General features: G+C 41.8%; 1 protein-coding gene across 1 annotated transcript in view; it reads left to right on the forward strand.

Annotated features, from left to right (window-relative positions):
- LOC147718909 (gamma-aminobutyric acid receptor subunit gamma-4-like) overlaps positions 1-19,766 on the forward strand; it is a 2,086,028-nt gene that overhangs the window by 1,153,810 nt on the left and 912,452 nt on the right. The window contains exon 4 of the mRNA XM_086966801.1: positions 13,486-13,706. Coding sequence (XP_086822927.1) covers positions 13,486-13,706 — 221 coding nt within the window. The remainder of the gene's footprint in view (positions 1-13,485; positions 13,707-19,766) is intronic.

Raw genomic sequence — 19,766 nt, forward strand, 5'->3', positions numbered from 1 at the left:
TTTAACTTGATTCTAACGTTCACATTTTCCATTGTAGAATTTGAGAGACAATCTTTTGACACTTACTAGGTTTATCTTGTCTGTAACTCAAATGCCTTTTCAGTGGTAACTGAAAAAGAAGAAATACTTGGTGGTTTCACTCATGCATTGTTAAAAAATTTGAACGGGCCAGATCATGAAATTGTGTGGTGACAAAGAGTGGAGATTTGCCCCTGGTTTTAAAGATATTGCAAAGTCTTAATTGGATGACCTGCATAAACCGCAACTTAGAAAGAGGTCAGAATGACTTTCAGGAAAGCCAGAAACATGTCATCAAGCCATCAATGCCCCTGATGGTGTCTGGTCTCACTACATTAGACTTCTAGGGCCTCATTTATGAAAAGTGACGCATCGCTGCGTGAAAACGGCGATGCGTCACTTTTCACTGCGCACTCCTTACGACATTCCTGATGCGTCATATTTAATGTATGACGCATCATGTCACAAGGAGTTACAGATACGTCAGTATTTCTGACGTATCTGTAAGCGCAAAAGTGACGCATTGCTGGAGTGTGTCACAAAAGTGACGCATCTCCAGCAATGCGTCCTTTCACATGGGGAAAGCCCCATGTGAAAGGGCTTGCGTCAGTATTACGCCTGCTGTGAGGCAGGCGCAAGATTTTGACGCAACAGCGTCCTAAAAGTGACGCCGTGAAATCTCATAGATTTCACTGCGTAACTATTACGAGGCTTTTTGCGGGGGAACGCCCCCTCTGCATACATTATACCTGACGCAAGTATAATGTGGCGCAGGGGTTTAAAAAGTGACGCATCTACCTAGATGCGTCACTTTTTAAATATGGCGCAACGTGGTGCATTTTTTACACTGCTGGTGCGTCACAAAAAGGGACGCACCGGCGGCGCAAAACTGATGCAAGGCCTTCATAAATAAGGCCCCTAGTGTTACTTAAGATCCCAGAACTCATGACACTGAGGGCAGACATGTCCAGTATCACAGATGAGGGCTCAACACAGCTGGTGGCTCTGTCTCTCCCCAATATGATTAGCTGTCCTACTATTTATATTTAATTTCCCCTGTGCTACTGACTGTATCCCATATTTTCCTTCACCTGTGGAGCCTTTCCTGTTTCTTCTGGGCCTTAGTAGAGTGTCCAGGGACAGAGAATGTAACTACATCTGGCCCTGTCTTGTTCTCTCATGCCCAGAATTAAGGAATGTAGGGTGACTTGGCGTGAGCCGAGTGGAGACCCAAAGTGATTGGTAAATTTATCCCAGCAGGAGGGCAGACTATATGTCGGGATGCCCTGGCCCACCTTGAACCAACCGTATGAGAAATCAGTTTTCTTGTATATTGAGTGAAGGAGAAATATTTGAAACATAAATCAGCTATCATGGCTTCACTGAACGTGACAATTGTTTTGCAAAGAATAATCTTTCACTAACCTGCCCGAGGGGTAATAGGGTGAGGTGTGAGAGCCAATGTGGTGTGTGCCACTTGCTTGCTTGTTATTATGGAAGATGAAAAGTTAATTGTGCATATGCTATAACATATAAAATAATACCCTTTTTCATTCCTTCAAGGTGCAAATATTCATGTCTACAATGAAACCAAGAACTGTACTCCCTGTACCACGTTTTACTATTGTATTAATTTTGTTCTAAAGCTGTCTCTCGGATAAACTGCTGGGGCACAGCTAGAAATTAGCTCATATGTAAAACACTCTAATAATTATTGGGTCGTGTTAACACTATAAAATCTGCAAATAAGTACATGAACATTGTTTCACAGAAGCTCTGTGATAATGTACAATCAGGAGCTAAGGGACTGGAACCTTAATCTTACTTCTTAGTTCAAGACTAAATCAATGTCACACTGAATGGATCCAGGGGTGAGTGTGGCATCTACCAGTTGAGGGACAACTCTAATATGTATGATAAACTATGGTCACTTTTTCTAGATATGTGCTGCTACTCACTCTAAAATTAAGTTTGTTCTCTAATCTAGAGTTGTCGAGTCGCTCTTGCCTTACACAGACCTCCATTTCGCTCCCATGTCACTTTTTCATTTCCATTACTCTACCCACTATAAACAAATATCAAAATATATTTAATAGAGTGGATGTTAAATGTGTTCAGTCACGGGCAACTGAACTGACTGTGCTACTGCATGGAAACAGATACTTTGTTTGTTTATGTTTTCGCTATTAAAAAAAGAATGAGGCAGTTTACTTGGGAACATAAATTGTTTAAAAGTGTTCCATAAAAAGAAGCACACAACAGTGGCCACGCAGCTGTCACTAGAAATCAAACGAAACCTAAAAACCAAATGAAACAAGATTACATAAAGGCTATTACAAGAAGTCATTCAAGGGTTTATTAAAGCATTAAAGCATCAGTGCCACTTTAAAGGCTTGCACACAGCATGTCTCTCTGCACATACACTGAAATGAGCAGCAGATACTGTTCTAAGCTGATTGACCATATTCTTGACAGTTTGTGGAAGCCTTCTTCTGATGACGGTTACATTTGATGGTACGCTGTCATTAGAAATCGGTCTCTTGTTGGAGTCTATAGTTGGCAGAGGTATGCACCCTATCCATCACCCTGTTCAGGTAGGGACTACCACTCTACACAGGGTAAGCTAGGTTCACACTAAAAGACAGAGCAGTCAGGCTTTTCTAAAAAGGAAATGTGTAAAGTATTTTTGCAACACACAGCTACACAATGAAAACACCATAAAAACACTCCACACAGGGGTCGAAGAATAGATTTTATTTTTATGGGTAAAACAATGCTAAAATGACAAAAATCCAATAAGTAGAACCATAGTTATGAATGTTTAAATATTATTTTAAAATATAGTCCTTAGAGTCTTGATTTGCCAACCTGGAATATCAGGCCGTACTTTACAGGGGTAAAACCTAAGCACAGGCCGGCTACAAGACTCACACAGGTCCCACAGAAAAAGTACCTGAGGAGGCGATGCATTGTCATCGATCCCTTGAATGGAGGGTTGAAGTAACTCTTTGATGGCCCTAAGACTTAAAAACAGGAAATAAGTCAGCAAGCACTTCGAGTCACTCTTTATTCACTCTTTAAAACAGGTCGCCTCCTGCACTGTTAAACCCTTAACCGATTTGATCAATGCCTCGCTGGGGTCCGGTGTGGTTCCGTCGAACTGGAAGGAAGCTATAGTGAAAGCCCTCTTAAAAAAACCTAACTTAGTCCCCCTTGACATGGCAAACTATAGACCTATATCTCTCTTGCCTGGGCTGAGTAAAATCACGGAAAAGTTGGTGAATCTTCATCTATCCAACTTTCTGGAGTCCAATGGCCTCTTAAGAAGTTCGCAAACCGGATTTCGTCCAGGCCAAGGCACGGACACCGCCCTACTGGCAGTCGTTGAGGAAGCAAGGAGCATTTTAGACTCAGGGGGATCAGTGGCAGTGATCCTCCTGGACCTTAGTGCTGCCTTTGACACTGTTAACCATCAAGTGTTAGTTCAGCGACTGTCAGATGTCGGGGTGACGGGGAAGGCACTGAGATGGCTTCGATCTCTTCTCAGTGACCGGACCTATCAGGTATGGGAAGGTAGCGTACATTCGGCATCTATCCCCCTCCATTGTGGGGTACCGCAGTGCTCCTCCCTGAGTCCCACATTATTTAATGTGTACATGGCCCCCTTGGAGGATGTGGTTGCTCCTTATAACATCAAAATGGTGAGCTATGCCGACGACACACAGTTAGTATTCGCCCTTTTCCAGACCACTGAAAGTCCCAACCAGCTGCACTCCTGCCTGTCCAAAATCCATACTTGGATGGGGGAGTCAGCACTAAAGCTGAACGGTTCGAAGACCGAAATTATGATATTGGGGCACAAAGGTTCCCCTATTCCCCGCGATGGCCTGGCCCAGCTGTCTGGGTTCACCTCCGAATCCTAAGGAGGAGATCAAGAGCCTCGGAATTTGGCTGGAGCAAGACCTCTCCTTCAGGACCCAGGCTTCTAAACTGGCAGGGGTCTGTTTCGGCCTTCTGCGGTCGGTGCGCAAAGTGCTCCCTCTGCTTCCCTCGCTTTCGCGGAAACTTCTTATTCAGGGGCTGATAGTATCCAGACTTGATTACAGCAATGCCATCTATCTGGGTGCCCCGGAGGCAACACTTAATAAATTACAACGAATCCAAAATGCTGCAGCACGAGAACTTGAAAATATTCCCATGTCACGGTGGGCCAAACCAGTCATGAGGGCTCTGCATTGGTTGCCGGTGCGCGAAAGAGTGAAATTCAAATCCCTCTGTGTGGCGCACAAACTCCTGCATGGTACAGGCCCTCCTGTTCTGCATAGCTTGGTTACACCCTACAAAGCTAGCAGATCTTTACGGTCGGACCAAAAACACCTACTCAAGACTCCGAAAGTCAAAAAGGCTCGCACGGGGGAAGAAGATTCTCTGTGAATGTCGCCGTTCACTGGAACTCACTCCCTTAAGTCTGCCTGCTGAAACTGGCCTCCTGCGTTTTCGCAAACAGTTGAAAACTCATCTTTTTACCAACAGCTGTCTCTGAGTGTCCACGACCATTACCTTCTGTTCTAAAAGTGCTGGGATGCTCTAGGGTAACTACGTGCTATACAAAACTGCAAATAAATAAATAAATAAAATATTCAAGTGAGATTGGTCCGGTCCTCGTCCTCAGCAGGGCAGATATCAGCAGGCAGCAGGGCACCATAGCAAAGAAGAACAACAATTCTTCCAGATCAACAGCCAAGTCGAGTGGCAACTCTTGAAGCACAGCAGTCTTTATTCCTGGCAGAGTTCTTCATAGGTCCAGTAGTGTATGTACTGTCTTGTGGTCGGAGACCCAATACCTATACCAGGCTTTACCTTTGAAATGGGGGTGATTTCAAAGAAGGGTCTTTGAAGTGCACCGTGGTTCTTTCTTCCCAGCTTTGGAACCAGACTATCAGTAGGTGGTAATGATCCCTTTATGTGGAGACAGGATCCTACCATTTTAGTTGCAAGTGTCAGGTCCTCACTCCCCTCCTGCCCAGGGAGGGACATCAGACACACCTAACCTTCCTGTGAATGTGACTGCCTTGAGGGAATGCACAGAGTGAAGCTGTCACCCACCCCAGATGTGTATTGGAGACAAGCTGCAGGCACACAGAGCAGTAAAAGCAGAGATATGCCCATTCTCTAAAAGTGGCCTTTCTAAAATAGTAATGTTGAATCCATTTTTACTATTCAAGAGGATTTACCATTACCATTCCAATGGTAGAAAATATGATACAGCTACTACCTTCTAATTAGGAATTGCAGTTTTAAAGTGTTTCGAGGAAATCCCAATTTAAACCTATCAGAGGAGTAGACCTCATTCTAGTGAAAAATTAATTTGGGCGTTTGTCAATACCAGGACATGCAAAACTTAAAATTACATGCCCTACATTTTACTTACACAGCACCCTGCCCTATGAGCTAGGACCTACCTTAGGAATGACTTTTGTGTAATAAAGGGGAGTTTAAGGCAGAGTGCTTTTAAAACTCAGGTTGGGTGAGTTATGGAAGGTAGGTGCAACTGAGCAAGTGTTCAAGAGAGTGGTAAACAAAAGCGTTAGATTGTAGAGCTGAGTAGAGGATAAAGGAATGGTGGCCAAGAAAGCACCCAGATGGCTGGTGTTACACACCTACGATGATCAAAAGGACCCGCCTTTCCTAGAAGCTGCCTAGTCTCTTAATGTTAAGCAAAAGCTACTGATAATGAGACTAGGAGAGCTTCCCACTGTAGATTTCAAGCCAAAATGGCAGGAGGAAGGGCAATGGAGGGACATGAAGCTCTGCTTGTGCCAACAGACCAATGAGACATTGCTGCACATCCTTTGTATCTGCCCCTGTTTAGGCTTATAGCAGAGGAACATGCTGTGAAGTGAGTTTAAGACACTAGGAATCAAGATGTGTAGATCTGCAGCAATAGAGTAATTAAACCACCAGAACATTATGATTAACATCTGACTGGTGCAGTTTATGGACATTTTTAAGGATCTGGTTAAAGCCAAGAACTCCATTCAGGGCACTGGGTGGTCCAAGGCTGTGACCCGGGGGAGGTAATGGGGATTTGCAAATGGCTTGAAAAGAGTTATGGAAAAATATAATTTTCCTATCTCGCCATTAGCCAAAGGTGGGCATCAGAGCAATGAGACGTTGCTGCACATCCTTTGTATCTGCACCTGTTTAAGCTTATAGGAGAGGACCATGCTGTGAAGTGAGTTTAAGACATTAGGAATCAGGATGTGTAGATCTGCAGCAATGGAGTAATTAAACCCCCAGAACATTACGATTAACATCCAACTGGTGCAGTTTACGGACATTTTTAAGGATCTGATTAAAGCCAAGAACTCCATTCAGGGCACTAGGTCGTCCAAGACTGTGACCCTAATGGCTTGAAATGAGGTATGGTAAAAATGTCATTTTCCTTTCCCAGCCATTAGCCAACAGTAGACTTCTAGTGGGGGCATTAAGAATAATAAGGCCTAACCCCCACCCCACCAATGCCAAGAGCTCGCCACTATTGGCTTTACAGTATATGTTCCAGCGCTCACGGACAGTGATTATTTACCATACTTCGGCAAGGTGGGCTGCTATGGGTGTAGTACATTTTTATAATACCCTATACCACTGTCCAGCCCTGTTGAGAATCCTGCTTATTTGCAGGCCTTACTAATGCACCCCAGCACTTTATGCATAGCAGCTACCCCACCTTGCTTGTGCGTTAGGTGGGTCACAAGAGGCCTACGATAGAGCAGCAATGTTCTAGTTCCCAATTCTGCCTGGTTTAAGTTCTGGCCAATAAAAGGGGCCATACACCGTGAGCTTTATGTGCAGATGTCTTCATTGGACAGAAAAAAGGTCATGTTCATTTGAAGTAGCATCACCTAATAATGTATGTTATCCCGTGGGTAGTGTTAATGAGACTGTCACCCCGTAGCAATATAAGTTATGGTAGAGAAATATGTAATGTTACAGGCCCCCCTAGTTTCATGATTCACAGGTTTTTTTTTCATTTGATATTTATCCTTTTTAGGTTTTACTGAACCAGCGCATGTGCTGCTCTGTGGGAAATTTTGTGTGTGGGCTTTGAAAAGTGCTACCACAGCTTTCTGGCTGGCATCGAGTGTGCGGTTACAGGCACATTGATGAGCAGAGGCGCCATATGGCTTTTCTCTCTCGTCATGGTGCACGCACATCGCATACCACTTGCCAGCCTGTTTCCTTTTGCCGTCGCAGGCGCGCCTCGCTCTGCCCCTCCCCACCACAGACCGCGTCCCCGCGATCGCTTTCATGGCTGCGCGGCCTCGTTACTTTTATGTCCGCACGACCAATGCTTGTTTGGAGATGCTGATGCATTCCTGAATTCACACATGCTCGTTATCTTTTTACACTTTTACGTCAAACTTGCTTTTCGTTCATTCCAGACAGAATTGTTCATGTCTGGCCATTTATGGATGCTCGCTGTATGAGTGTGCTGAGTGCTATTGTATTCTGAAGGATGTGCTACGCGTGGGCATAATCGCTTGAAAGTTGTCTTGCTGGGGGCGATTTACGCATGTACTTTACTTTGTCAACATGTCTGTGAGCTCCCGATGTTCTCACACCTTGTTTTGTAGCTTTGTGTGATAGAATTCTTAGAGCGTGAGACTAGGCATGCACACGAAATGCTGTCAACAGAAATGCACAACTTAAACTTGCTTTGCAACCCCGTGGAATTGGGAAGACCCACAATAAACAAGCATCATATAAAATCACAATTCCCTTAAAATAATAGCACGAGACAGGTATGGATATAAAATAGCTTCCAATTGTGTTTTTCAGGTGGGAATTGAATAGACTGGGGCAAAAACATCGAGTGAAAGGGAGCTTTTATGAAAGACACACCTAAAATTGTAAAATAGTTCCGTTGTGCATTTGCAAACTGTGTGTAGAGGACACTGATGCGTGGTCGGATAAGTGAACAGAGTCATAATTAAAGCTAACATGAAACAATGTTACCCCAAGAGTGAAATCAAGGGTAAGGGCTTTAAAAAATCCTAATTTTACTGAATATGTTTAAAAAAACATAACAATGAGCCAAACGTCAACAACTTCTTAGACGATATAAATTCAAAACGTGAAATGAGAGGGCTCAGTTTGGAGTAAGAATTGATGAACAGCTGGTGAAGGTACACAGCGCACATCTGGATTGGATTGGATAAAAACAGGCAGAGGAGGACTTTCTGTTTCCGCAATGAACCCTCTTGAGCTGCCAGGATCTTGCCAATGCTTAATTAAGTAAATGATCTATGTTACTGCTGCTCCTCCGTACTGCATGCCCAGCAGCCACACATTCCACTGGCACACGTGTCATGCTCAGTCGCTGCGAGAACAAGCATGGACTGCTCCTGTTCAGACGGAAGTGTTGATGCAGAAGCATGTGCTCATAGGTCCCGCGCCGCCTCCGCCTGTTAATGGCTTACTTCATGAAGGTGAACACAACTGCTTACCTAGAGCTTGCTAAAGGGTAATACAGAGGTTTACACATGGAACTTCTCTATGAATTGAATACAGTTAACATCATTTCCAGGACATTAACTATATCGTGGCTGATGCTTGTGCCTGCTTCCGCATTCCAGAAGTGTATCCTTCACAGTTCCTGTTCAGACGGAAGTGTTGGGACACAAGCGCGTGCATGTCTCGCGTACCGACTTTGGCCGTTGATGACTTACTTCATGAAGGTGAGCACACCTGTTTACCAAGGACTTGCTAAAGGGCAATACAGAGGTTTACATGGAAGTTCTCTCTGAATACAGTTAACATAATTTTCAGGATATTACCTATATCATGTCTGCTTCTGAATTGCAAAATGTTTCCTTTACAGCAGCTGATGCAGGGTAAGCCTCACTGTGAGAGCTGGCGCGTTTTTCTATATCCAGTCGAATGGTTTCGGAAGTGCCGCCTGTGATGTTTATCCTGCTACAGGTGTATAGCGCTGCTATGTCCACCCCTTTCTACTTGGAATAGGACCCCACTTACTCCGGATGAACGTTTTACATTTCGTCCAAACAAAGCCCTCAGATCAATGATGCATCCTAAAATGACGTCCCAGCTTCCAATAAACCTTTGAGGCTCAATCTTTACCGTCAAGACAGCAATGTCTTGAAAGTTTCTTTCTGTTTACACGAGCAAGGTTCCAAGGCCACCTGCTCTTTCGCAAGACATTGAGGTGTTCCAACACACCTCAGCCAAGCCATGCAGCAGTTCCACACACAGTGGCACCTAATCCAATTACTGGCCCTACAAATGATCAGCTTGTTGATTAGATGAGAGTGGGTCTGAAGCTGTGGCTCCCTGTCTCTCCACAGGAGTAGCTGAGCTCATGAAAGGGCACAAGACACATGGGTGCATGATGTGGCCCCTCGCCTTTGGATATGTGCTTCTTGGTTCCTGTGGCAAAATTAGAGCACCTCTCTGATTCTCTGGCAGATGGCCTACATACACACACACACACACAGCCCACCTCTCAGACCATCAATCATGCATGACCACCCTCCTGGCAGCATGTCCACTGCTGTGCTACGATCACCCACCTTGTCTACAGTAGGGTGTTGTGCCACGCAAGTGCCATGCTAAGTGTCTGCAGTCCTTAGAGGGCCACTTGGGTGATGTACCCCTTACAATTCATCTTTAAAGCTGTACAATGGTGAAAAGATACAAGCAGATTGTTGAATGATCGCCTCTAACCAGCTTACCTTTATGCTTTGTAGTTCCAGTTTTCCAAATATACTCTGCCAATAAACATTAAAGTTGAAAAAATAGTGTTGTTTGTTCCAAATCAAGGCCCACATACCTGCAAAAACAGTTAAATGTCACAATCATCTGCCCATTCGCATTAGGCCAAGTCAACGCCCTATAAAACCAGTGCCAAAGATGAACTTTGATGGGCGCACTTTGTGAATGGCATGGGGTGTTTAGTTATCCAGCACAATATCCTTGGTGCAACAACATCAAGTGTTTCATGGCTAAACACTTATAAGGTCCCAAAGGCGAGACCTATTGGCTATGCCAATGCTTGTTATATTACTCCCTTTAGCAATATAAGCTACGGTGGGGAAATGTGCAGTGTACTAGGCTCCCCGGTTTTATGACTACTGCTGGTTTTTAAATGTGATGTTAATATTAATATATTGCCAATATTCTCTTTTTTAATAATTATTGATGAAATGTTGAATGTATGTTTTGCAAAGTTTATAGTTTTTATTGACTAAAAAGTTATTGCTTCACTCACTAGAAATGAAGATTTATCATTGCCATTCCAATTATATAAAACAAGACACAGCGACACATTTGTAATCAAGAATTACAGTTCAAAAGTATATTAAGGAATTCCTAATGTTAACCTATCAGAGGAGTGAACTTCACAGTAGTTAAAAACTAATTTGGGTGTTTGTCACTATGAGGATATGTAAACCTTAAAAGTACATGCCCTATCATTTTCTCATACAGCATCCTGCCCTATGGACTTAGGCCTACCTTACGGGCAACTTATGTGTAATAAAAGGGGAGTCCAAGGCTTGGCAAAGTGTCTTTAAATGCAAGTTGATGTGGCAGTAAACTACAGTGTTAGGCCTGAGACAAGTTTGAAAGACTCGGGGGAATAAGTTCAAAGAAGTGATGGAGCGGCGTTAGCCTTCTTGGCTTAACACTGCGCTGTACCACTTCTGAAAAGCAGGGCTGCACCATATTTACAATAATACAGTGCAGCCCTGCATTTCCCCCTGCCTTGGTGCTCATTTCAGCTGCCTAGCAGCAACGCAGGCACCCTTGCACCAAATTGAAAGGGTATCTGCGTTATGGGGAATGATTGTTTATGTGCAGGAAGGTGTCCCTTCCTGCACATTAACAATCTTACATGGCAATTTGTAACTTCTATGTGTGCTGCTTTGTGCAGCATCCATAGAAGATGCCAATTTTCATTTTTAAAATGATTGTTTATGTGCAGGAAGGGACACTTTCCTGGACATAAACAATCATGCATAGAGTTTTGCTCTTTTGATGTGTGCCGCACATGCAGCACACATAAAAACAGCAAACACGAGGGGAAATAAAGCATTTCTCATCTTTGCAACCTGTCAAGACAAGGTTTTCCCTGGTGTTAATTTTGGCGCTGCCTCACTAATGTAAATATGGGGCAGTGTCAAAATCAATGGGTGTTGCGTCGTAACGCAGCATTGCAACACCAGTTGCCCACCGATTACACGCTAAGTACAGCGTGAAAGGGTGCCTTATTTACAGGGCAGCGCTAAGCCTCATTAAGTGGCTTAAAGCAGCATTGTGAATAATGCAAAACCCATATTTCCACCACAGCGTCAAAAAATTGACATTCTGGTGGTGAAAGGAGCTTGTAAATATGCCCCTGTTTGTGTGAGTGGCACAATGAGTGATGTAGGCCCACTAGTACCAATCAATCAATCAGTAATTTTATAGAGCGCAACTACTCACCTGTAAGGGTCTCAAGGCACTGGGTTGGGGGGGGTGGGTCTGTGGTTCAATCGAAGAGCCAGGTCTTTAGGTCCTTCCTGAATTGTAGCAGCAAGGTAGGAGAAGGATCATAGTCCAGCCATAGTCTTGAGGATGCATGGGTTGGTGGCCAGGGACATTTTGGAGATGTCCAGTGGGAGTGTGGAATGAGAGCCGGTGGTTGAGGTATGCAGGTCCAGTACTAGCATCTAACTTACAGGCCCTGGGTACATGATATGCCCCTTTAAAAGGGACTTGCAAGTAAATTAAATATGACAATGTATATACACCGGATGTATGACGTTAGAACGCATACATTTACAACGCGTACCTTTACAACGCGTTTGTAACAACGAAAGTTGTTACCACGCATTGCGCTGGGGGGCGCAAAATTGAACAATTTAATTTACTATTCCAACACCAGTCCCCGTGGATAGTAGGGAAGGTGTTGGGATAGTAAATTAAATCATTTACTATCCTTGAGCGCCCCCCAGTGCAATGCGTGGTAACAACTTTCGTTGTTAAGACCGCGTTGTAAAGGTATTCCGTTGTAATGCTTGCGTTCTAAACGCTGCATACCATATACACCAATGTTACCACGTTTAGGGGAGAAGCGCATGCACTGTGGCACGGATCAGCAGTGGTAAAGTGCTCAGGGTCCTAAGGCCAACAAAAATATACAGCAAAAATAGGAGGTAAGCAGGCAAATGTTTTAGAGGAAGACCCCCCTTAAGCATGACAGGACAACTGTGATTAAAGAAATCCTCAGAAACCATTACCTTAAATTGCCCCCAACGAGATCCAGAGGCCTATTGAAGTGAAATCTCAAACATTAACACTGATTAAGGTATCCTTTTCCAGCTTGACCTCCATTACATGAATCCACTCCAGCTTTCAATGATGATTCTCAGCCTGCACCGTTTATTAAAATTACAACCCTTATCATGCTCGCTCTGATGATCTTCAAAAGAACAAAAAAATCAAATGTTCTAGATAAAGGTTTGGCCTCTAGCCAATCCCTTTCTTCTGGCTTCTGGTTGCAAAGCCAGTGAACATTTATATATAAACTACCTGCCTTTCCTCCAACCCGCACTGATCTTTTTCATTTTATCCTCAGCCTTGCTTGTAAAAAGTGTCACTGTTAATTGATAAATGCTGATTAAATATTGGCGCACTGTCGGTGGAAATTAAATGAAAAGTGACTTGAACATTTCTCATATTTTGAAATTAGATCAATCAACTTAGTGCACTGAAATTCCATGCCCTGCTACGTAGTGCCCAGCCTTAAATATCTGAAAGCCTGGCAAGTAAAGAGGCTAGTCTGAATCCTATATAAGTATGCAATGCCCTTCTGTGTTTAATCTTAAATTGCCATTCTATAGGTGTAAAAATGTCTCTCCTGTCTGTAAGTTAATTTAATCATAGTGCTCAACACTTTTTTGTCCTAGTCTTGCCTTAGACCTTGGACTTTACTTATTCTCTTCTGAGACAGTACCAATCAAATCTGAAGTTGGAATTTAATTCATATCTCTTTGTTTTCATTGACATAAAGAAAAATCGTACATAGTACATGAAATTCGAAACATATTTTGAAAAGTGTTTATTCAACGTGAGGTTTCCAGTAAAAACGTTTAAGTTCGGTTATTCGTGAGCCTCAGGGGTCTGACTTCTTTTTAGTACTGGTAAATTGCATTACAATAATTGTCAATTGAGCCATGTAGTATGGTTCTGGTGTGTGTTTGATTTATGCAGCATGTCATTGGTTGGTGAGATGGTTCAGTTGATTAAGCAACTTGAAAAAGTCGATGTTTAGTGAGACAGTCACTTCTGTTGACAAGAATCAATATGAACACTTACTACTGTGTACTGTACGTGTTAAGAGTCTTTTACAACCATTGAATGTGTGTAACTGATATTCTGTTAATCATATTATTGTATTGACAGGAATACACCATAGACATCTTCTTTGCACAGACGTGGTACGACAGACGCCTCCGTTTTAACAGCTCCCTCAAAGCTCTGACGCTGAACAGTAACATGGTGAGCAGAATTTGGATCCCGGACACGTTTTTCAGGAACTCCAAGAGAGCTGACTCACATTGGATTACAACACCTAACCAGCTACTCCGAATCTGGAACGATGGAAAAGTGCTTTATACGCTGAGGTAAACATGGTGCTAGGCAGAGTGTCTAGTTTTTGTCTCACCTTGTGTGCTGCTTTGTGCAGCACACATAGAAGTTGCAACTCGTCATTTTTAAAATGATTGTTTATGTGCAGGTAGGGACACCTTCCTCGACATAAACAATCATGCATGAATTTTGCTGTTTTGATGTGTGCTGCATTAGCACACATAAAAACAGCAAATAGCAAAAACGAGGGGAAATCCACTCAATGTCAGAGCTTATTCATTCCAGCAAAAGATTTTCAAATGGGCATCACAGGGCTGTTGGTGTTTTAGTGCACCTTCGCCATGTTGTTTTCTGTGTATCAGAGTGAAAGAAACAGTTTTGATTTTTCATTGTTATTGGAATACTTTTCACAAGACTAATGCATGGTTGAGCCCTTATTTTGAAGCTCTATATTGGTTAATTGTTTTTATGCTGAATGACTAGTAGTCTGTAAGAATGTATAATATATAATATATGTTAGCCAGTGAGCCTGGTACCAAGAAACTCAGTCTTTCATCCTTCCGAGGTCGATAATAAATGAGTACCATTCAGTTGGGTAACAAGTACCATCTGTTATTTATTGCCAAGAAACCCCTGGGTGAATGTACGCTTTACAAATACACATGTTATGTTATGCATGTATTTTCAGTTTTAATTTCTTGAAAAAATTGTTTTAACTAAACATGAAATCGATCAAAAAACGTAGATATGGAAGCATTGTCTCGACGCCACGCAAGATGGCCGCCTGAGCCTTGAGCTCTGTCGCACCGGAACGTCTGACGAGCCGCAGGTGCAATATTTCGCACCTCTTACCAGCGGACTCCATCAATTCAAGCACCGGAATATGCCGTGAGCCAGGTGAAGTGCTTTTTGGATAAAAGCGTGTTGCATATCTGTGCATTTCTATCATGATTGGATTCTTTACAGAGCGCCTGCCATTTTGTATCTTGCATGCCGCGCAGTAATCCTCTGAGCTCCCTCTTTATCCAGACCTTCTGGACAACAACAGCTAAACATTTTCAGACCCTGGTGAGCCACTCTTTGTCCTGCTGTGTCTTGCGCTTTTTAGGAGACTCCTGACGCATTTAGTTGCTTCTCACAGCGGCCGCCATTTTGTCTCCTGATGTCTCACATTTTTCCTCATGGCTGCTGCGCATCATATCTTCTACTGATGATTACTCAGCTTCTTTCTTATTTTTGAACCTGGAAGAGCATAGCGCAATTTGTCTGGATGCCTTACGACCTCAATAACATTCTTTCCACCAGTTTAACTATATTCACATGCTGATGTATTTTGGTGAGGTTTTTACTTCATGGACTCAATGTATCATCTCTAGTGAATCTTTTCTTATATCTGCATACTCCAATTTTTTAAGGTACATTAATATTGCAGTTGCTTCTTCTCCTTTATTATACTTTACATTGTTTTACAAGAGTGATACTTGTATATGGGCAGAATACGCAAACCTCAATTTATTTTTACTCCAAAATCTTCCTCCATTGTGACACCTTTGCCTCCTACAACATCTATAAGTAGTACTTCATTACTCACCTCAGACATGGCTGGAGTGTCCTCTGCTCGTAATCAGTTGGCGCAAGCAAAGCAGCACAAGACCCCTCCGCCTATATCAACACCTAAACGATTGAAGCAGGACCCTCCCTCTCCAGATAAATCATCTCCTACTATTTCTTTAGAACTGCTATGAGATGAAATACATGCGTTACGCCCATTTGTGGAGGAGACAAACAATAAAATGCAATTTTTGGAGGAAAAATGGTCCTCAATGGAAGGTAGAGTACCCACAATGGAGCAACAACTTTCTGTTGTTCAAGCGGATTCTCAAAGACTTTCCTCTCTGGAGAAAGAAGTTTGTAGACTCCAGCAACACACTGAAGACTTGGAAAATCGCAACAGAAGAAATAATCTACGTATTTATGGCCTGCCTGAGGCCTTAGAAGGTGAAGACCCTGTCGCCTTTTTCACTTCTTTTCTGCCGAAACAGCTGGATATGCCTACCTCAACATCTCTCAATATCCAAAGGGCCCACAGGCTTGGTCCTCGTCGTTCACTTTCCTCGAGGAGTCATTATCCTTTTTTTTTAAATATACTGACTTATTCTCAGTTCTCTCTGCAGCCAGAATAAAACGTCAACTCTCTTGGCTTGGTCAGAGAGTTTTTCTATCTCAAGATGTTTCCAACGCTACAGCTGCCAGACGCAAAGAATTCCTTAGTATTCGACCACCGCTCCGCACCTTGGGTGCTCGCTACGGCCTCTTTCACCCCTGCATTTTCAAGGTGACTTTTCAAAATCGCACTCTCTCTTTTGAAGATCCTGCAGAGCTTAAGAAGTTTATACATTCTCACTCTTCAACCAGCATGGATACTGATGCTCCCTCTAATGGATAACCTATTACATTCACCATTGTTCTCTTCTTGTTGCACTTTATTTTCATACAGTTATGTATGATTTGAATATGTTACTCTATGTTCCTGTTTTTTCTCCTCCTTAGCGATTTGGCAGTTGCTGAAAAAGGAATATTTATATACACTCTCTCTTATTCATCATACAGTTATCATTAATGTATTTTCACGGTTACTTGTTATATGTTATAATGTATTTGTCTTAGAATATTTGTTTTAGTATATCTGTTATTTCTTTGTTCTATCTCAGCTTTTTGTTCTTTTCGCTCTATTTAATAGGTATTTTTTCTAAATTTCTTCACCTTGCCTTCTCATTTAATTCTCTTTTTCTGTTTTAATCTTTACAGACTTTAATCTTTAGAGACTTCATTTGTTCCTTCTATTTTTAAATTTATTCAGTCCGTTTACACGTCTTTTTAGTTGTCTTGGTGTGATCCGGGCCTCCTGGTTTGGGTGTTCCGTCTTTCGTGTGTCGCCAATAACCCAATCTTCTTTCATTCTTATTCCCCTCAGGCACATTTTTTCAGTCGTCCTCTTTCCTTCTATGTTCCCACCTCATCCTCCTTTTCCTTCTTTTCTCTCCTCTTTCCCCTCCTCTATCATTGGTACCATTTTTTATCTTCTTATCAATGCATATTTTGTTTTCCTGACTCTAACATTTCTACAATCAGAGTTGTTACTTGGAATGTGAAAGGTTTTATTAGTCCTATTAAGAGACAAAGAATCCTTTCCCACCTTGCCTCTTATAACCCTGATTTGGTTCTCTTACAAGAGACCCATCTTACAGAAATTGAAGCGCTCAAATTAAAAAGAGGCTGGGTGGGTACAGTTTTATTCGCTCCATCTGCTAATACAAAAAATGGTGTTATAATTGTATGTCATAAGAAATTAACTTGTAAAGTATTATCACAGTATTATCACAGGAAATTGACACTGAAGGTAGATGGATACTAGCTAAATTGTTAAATAATAATATTCCATTAACTGTTTTTAATGTTTATGGTCCCACACTTCTTGACTGTTCTTTTTGGCCCTTGATTAAGAAAAAATGCATTCAATTTCAAGTAGATCTCTTCATTCTAGTTAGTGATTGCAATCAAGTGGTTGAACCATTTCTTGATTGTCAATCTCAAGTTCACTTTGATCCACATAAGACGCACAAACAATTTCTTGATACTATCTCTCAAATATATCTCATTGATTCTTGGAGACTCTCTCACCCTGACACTATAGACTTCCTGTTTTTCTCCCCTCCTCATGCTTATCTTTCTCGACTAGACTATATCTTTCTTTCTCAAACTCTTTCTCAACATGTACTATCATCATCTATTGAACCTATAGTTATCTCAGATCATGCCCCAATTATAACAGATCTTTATTTGCTCCCTCCGCATCCCAAATCTTTTTGATGGCTTTTTAACAATGACCTTCTTTCAGACCTTTTTTTCTCTTCCTCTTTTTGTTCCTTTGCTAATAATTTCTTTACACTTAATAATGATCCCAATTCACCTCCCATATTGTTTGGGACTCTTTTAAGTCTACTGCAAGAGGTTTTATCATCAATTTCGTCTAAAAAAAAACGTTTTCTTCAACAACAGAAATCCACTTTAGCACATATTAAACTCTTAGTACATGAATTTTAAACTTCTTCGAAATAATCCATTTCACTAGAGTTGATACGAGCTAAACTCGCTTTTAACAAAACCTCCACTGACAATGCATCCTCTATAGTCCGTAGTAGTGCCCGTTACTATGGTGGTCGCAATAAAGCAGGGAAACTTCTAGCAAATTACCTTAAAGCACGTAAAGACCGCATCCTCATAGACTCTATGTATTCATCTAATGGCTCCTTGTTACATAAAAACTAAGAAATACTCAATGAATTTAAACTTTTTTTATCCAAATCTTTATACCCAAGAGTCCCCACCCCCTTCTCTCATTAGGACCTACCTTGATAAAATCCCTGTTTCCCCTAACTCCCACTTAATCTTTTTGACCTTGAAACTGATCTAAGCCTCAACAAGCTCTCTACTGCTTTAAATTCTCTTACTAAAGGGAAAACTCCGGTCCCAATGGATTTTCTGTTGAATTTTATTCAAATTTTTCTGAGTTATTACTCCTGAAACTCTTAACACTTTTCCATTCATTTTCTTTATCGGGTAAGACTGAGGGCACATATCAGGAAGCCACAATCTGCATCAGTCCTAAAGAAGGTAAAGACCCCAAATTTTGTAAAAATTATCACCCGATCTCCTTGGTTAACGTTTACTATAAAATATTGCTAAGTCATGACTCATCTTTTTGGTAAGGAACAATGCGGCTTTGTCAAGGGGAGACTTTGCACAATTCCCGTCTTTTCCTTAATGTCTTAAATAAAGTTTTGTCCCTCTCCACTTCTTTGGCAGTGGTCTCTGTCGATGCAGAGAGAGCTTTTGATAGGGTAGATTGGTCCTTTATATTCGCTTCATTGCAATGGCATGGATTTGGTCCCACACTGATCTCCCTTATTTCCTTACTATATTCTGCTCCCAAAGCTTCAGTATTAGTTAATGGCTGTGTGTCATCTTATTTTCCTCTTCAACGAGGTGTTCATCAAGGTTGCCCTTTGTCCCCTCTTCTTTTTGTTCTAGCCCTTGAAACCTTTTTATCTTCCATCCGTAATAACGATTCCATCTCAGGTTTCTCTTATGGTGATAGTCAACTGAAACTTTATGCTTACGCAGACGATATTCTCCTATTATATCTAATCGTGAAACATCAATTCCCCCTTTATTATCTGAATTTCTATCTTTTTCTCAGGTATCGGGCTATAAAATTAACTCGTATAAGACCAAAATTCTTCCTCTCACAAAATGTTGTCTTCCCCATCCCTTTTCCTCCACTGGTGTGCCTGGAATAAATCAAAGATCAAATACCTACGTATCTGGTTTTCCAATTCCATCGCCTCTTTGCTTAAACTAAATTTGTCTGCAGTTTTATCCCAAATTGAGAAATTACTCTCTTCCTAGATCCCCCTCTTTCTCTCATGGTGGGGTCGGTTGGATTCAATTAAAATGAAGCGTACCCCAGTTTTAATTTACGCCCTTTCTATGCTCCCCATTCATATTCCTGCCATTTATTTTAAACAAATTGATTCATGCCTCTCTAAATTTCTGTGGAAAAATAAAAAAGCCAGAATTGCTCTAACTCTCTTCGTAAAACAAAGTCTAATAGAGCGGTGAACTTTCCGAATTTTCATCTGTATCACAAATCTTTCTCCCTTTGTCATGCTTCGAAATGGCTCATATCTGATCTCTCCCTTTGGCTCTCTATTGAACACATTTTACTATCGCGCTTTTCCTTTAAGGAAGCAAATACTTTTTCTGCTAAAACTTCTCATACCTCCCTTCCCTTATTTACACACACTTGTTCCCTCCTAAAGCCTTTGGTCCAGTCCGATACTATATCTCGTGAAGTTTTCTTGGACTCCCCTATTTGGCATAACTCTCTTATTCTTCTAAATAATAAACGTATTTTTTGGAAGACATGGAGATTAAAAGGTATTACTTTGGTTAAACATCTTTTCAGTGGTCTTACACCTTCTCGTTTCCCTCAGTTTCAGGCTTCATACCATTGCTCCCGTTCCTTTTTACAG

This window comes from Lissotriton vulgaris, chromosome 4_1 (genome assembly GCF_964263255.1).
Source record: "Lissotriton vulgaris chromosome 4_1, aLisVul1.2, whole genome shotgun sequence".
Classification (NCBI taxonomy): Eukaryota; Metazoa; Chordata; class Amphibia; order Caudata; family Salamandridae; genus Lissotriton; species Lissotriton vulgaris.